This window comes from Anabrus simplex, chromosome X (genome assembly GCF_040414725.1).
Source record: "Anabrus simplex isolate iqAnaSimp1 chromosome X, ASM4041472v1, whole genome shotgun sequence".
Lineage (NCBI taxonomy): Eukaryota > Metazoa > Arthropoda > Insecta > Orthoptera > Tettigoniidae > Anabrus > Anabrus simplex.
This window is the reverse complement of record NC_090279.1, coordinates 123,802,086-123,805,536: the sequence shown is the minus strand read 5'-3', so window position 1 is coordinate 123,805,536 and position 3,451 is coordinate 123,802,086. Positions and strand designations below refer to the sequence as shown.

Genomic DNA, 3,451 nt, shown 5'->3' with positions numbered 1-3,451 from the left:
GTGCGATCACTGCGGAAAGGTGTTATGTAGCCGAAGCAGCTTGTCGGAACACCTCAGGATCCACCCGCTCCAAGTGTGCGTATTTTCTGATAAATGCTTTACAAAGAGGAAAATGCTGACAGAGGACACGCTATTGCATACAGGTGCGATTATAAACGAATGCTCAGTATCTCATAAAAATTTAAGGAAAAGGCCGGCCGTAATACGGTCTCACACAAGCGAGAAGCCAAACCGCTGCAATGTCTGTAGCAAATCATTCATACAGAAAGGCAAACTATCGGATCATATGCGGACCCATACAGGCGAGAAGCCATACAGCTGCAATGTCTGTAGCAAATCATTCATACAGAAAGGCAGTCTTACCGGTCATATGCGGACCCATACAGGTGAGAGGCCATACAGTTGCAGTGTCTGTGGCAAATCCTTCATACTGAAAGGCAAACTAACCCAACATATGCGGACCCATACAGGTGAAAAGCCATACAGCTGCGGTGTCTGTGGCAAATCATTCATAAAGAAAGGCAAACTAACGGATCATATGAGGACCCATACAGGCGAGAAGCCATACAGCTGCCATGTCTGTAGCAAATCATTCATACAGAAAGGCAGTCTTTCCGGTCATATGCGGACCCATACAGGTGAGAGGCCATACAGTTGCAGTGTCTGTGGCAAATCCTTCATACTGAAAGGCAAACTAACCGAACATATGCGGACCCATACAGGCGAGAAGCCTTACAGCTGCAATGTCTGTGGCAAATCATTCATTCAGAAAGGCATTCTAACCGGTCATGTGCGGACCCATACGGGCGAGAAGCCATTCAGCTGCCATGTCTGTAGCAAATCATTCATACAGAAAGGCCATCTAACCGGTCATATGCGGACCCATACAGGCGAGAAGCCTTACAGTTGCAATGTCTGTGGCAAATCAATAATTCAGAAAAGCCATCTAACCGGTCATATGCGGACCCATACAGGCGAGAAGCCATACAGTTGCAGTGTCTGTGGCAAATCATTCATAGAGAAAGGAAGTCTTACCGGTCATATGCGGACCCATACAGGTGAGAGGCCATACAATTGCAATGTCTGTGGCAAATCATACATTCTGAAACGCCATCTAACAGGTCATATGCGGACCCATACAGGCGAGAAGCCTTACAGCTGCAATGTCTGTGGCAAATCATTCATTCAGAAAGGCCAACTAACCGGTTATATGCGGACCCATTCAGGCGAGAGGCCTTACAGCTGCAGTGTCTGTGGCAAATCATTCGGGAAGAAAGGCAGTCTAACCGAACATATGGGGACCCATACAGGTGGGAAGCCATACATGTGCAATGTGTGTGGCAAATCATTCGGGAAGAAAGGCAGTCTTACCGAATATATGCGGACCCATACAGGTGAGAAGCCATACAGTTGCCGTGTCTGTGGCAAATCATTCAGAAAGAATTGCAGTCTCACCGATCATATGCGGACTCATACAGGGGAGAAGCCACACAGCTGCAATGTCTGTGCCAAATCATTCATAATGAGAAGCAAACTAACCGATCATATGCGGACCCATGGAGGTGTTAAGCCATACAGTTGCAATGTCTGTGGTAAATCATTCATGAAGAAAGGCAGTCTGACCGATCATATGCGGACCCATGGAGGCGAAAAGCCTTAGAGCTGCAAAATCTGTGGCAAATCTTACATAATGAAAGGCAGTCTGACCGATCATATGCGGACTCATACAGGCGTGATGCCAAACAGTTGCAATGTTTGTGGCAAATCATTCATCCTGAACAGCACACTCACTGTTCATATGCGGACACACACAGAAAGGAAGTCATACTGGTGCAAAGTCTGTGGCAAATCATTCAGCCGGAAAGACACTATGTCATCATATGTGGACCCATACAGACGAGACTTTCTGTGGCGAATCCTTTAGCAGAGAAGACAACCATGCTATTCACATGCGTTCTGACACGGACGAAAAGCCTTACTCTTGCAATGTCTGTGTTCAAGTTATTCGGCAGTAAATCCGTCCATGCTATTCAGGTGCGGACACACATAGATGAGAAGCAATAATGCTGCAATGTCTGTGGCAAGTAATTCAGCAGTAAATCTGTCCAAGCAAGTCACAGACGGACACACACAGTTGAGAGGCCATACTCCTGCAACGTCTGTGGGAATTTCTTCAGCCAGAAAGTCCATCTATGCAGGTCACATGCGTACCCTCACAGGCGATATACCACACTGCTGCAATGTGTTCGGCAAATCATTCATCCAGAAACGCGAGTTAGGAGATCACATGCGGACACACTTAGGCGAGAAGCCATATTGCTGCAATATCTGTGGCATAATCTTCAGCATCAAAGTCAGCCTAGTAGTTCATATGCTGACTGGCACAGGCAAGAAGCCAATCTCATGCAATGTTTGAATCAGGGTATTCAGCAGGAGATCCCACCTAGCACGTCATATGCGGACTCACACGGGTGTAAGGCGCACTGCCGCAATATCTGTTGCAAATCCCTCATCCAGAAAACCGACCCACCAGTTCACATGCGGACTCACACAGGCCAGAATCTATACTGGTGTTATGTCTGTGACAAATATACAGCCAAGAAGGTCCCTTTAACATTTCAGATCAGAACACACACGAGTGCTCTGTTTTGCGATAAAATGTTAAGAGAATCATTTAAGTTAACCACGCACATGTAAACCACACTGGTGAGATGCCGCACTCCACCGTGTTTCTTGGCAAATCGTTCGCACGCAGCACCACGCTGTCGGTTCACACGGGCGATACGGCGCACGAGTGTCACGTCACGTCGTGATTAAACCGCACGTGATTTAATAACAATGTTATTTTGCTTAACGTCCCACTAACTACCACACAAGTGTCCGGAGTTCCACAAGACCTCCAATTCCGGAGATGTAGCAAGGCGCATGCGATCGCACACAGCGGAGAAGTAGTAAGCTCTTCAGCTAGAACAGCACCTTTTCTGCGACCTCATAACATACATCGGGGAGGGGTCCATCCTTTTGTACCATTTTCTCTGGGAGAAAATCTTCAGGTAACATAATGCTAGGTCCGTGTACGAAAAGAGCGAAGGTCATTTCATGAATTATCTCCTCATCAACCACGGGTATATACAACCGCTTGTTCTCAACCATGGACGACCCTTTTTATGTTTTCGGACCAAAGTAGAAGTATGCTCATCAACAATCGTTTGGGAGCCGTCCAGGAATTAATTCGGATGAACACGGAAGGATCCTATGACAAAGAAATCTGGTAAAAGACTAGAAGCGCATGAAAGAAGTATTCAGACTTATGAATAAACAATTCAAGGGAATTAGCAAGTGCCGAATCAAGTCATAATACGACGCAATTTAAGAAATTGTTGCTGAAACCTGAGCATATCTGTGCTCCCGTTTCCTACATGTCGTGTTTTCTTTTAATTATGAGTAGACC

At 46.3% G+C, this 3,451-nt stretch overlaps 1 protein-coding gene across 1 annotated transcript; it reads left to right on the top strand.

The window, feature by feature from the left end:
* The first annotated feature begins 286 nt into the window (after positions 1-286).
* Positions 287-1,660, top strand: LOC137503341 (zinc finger protein 84-like). The gene has a single exon (XM_068230898.1). The coding sequence runs from the start codon at positions 287-289 to the stop codon at positions 1,658-1,660; it is 1,374 nt and encodes a 457-aa protein (XP_068086999.1).
* The last annotated feature ends 1,791 nt before the right edge of the window (positions 1,661-3,451 follow it).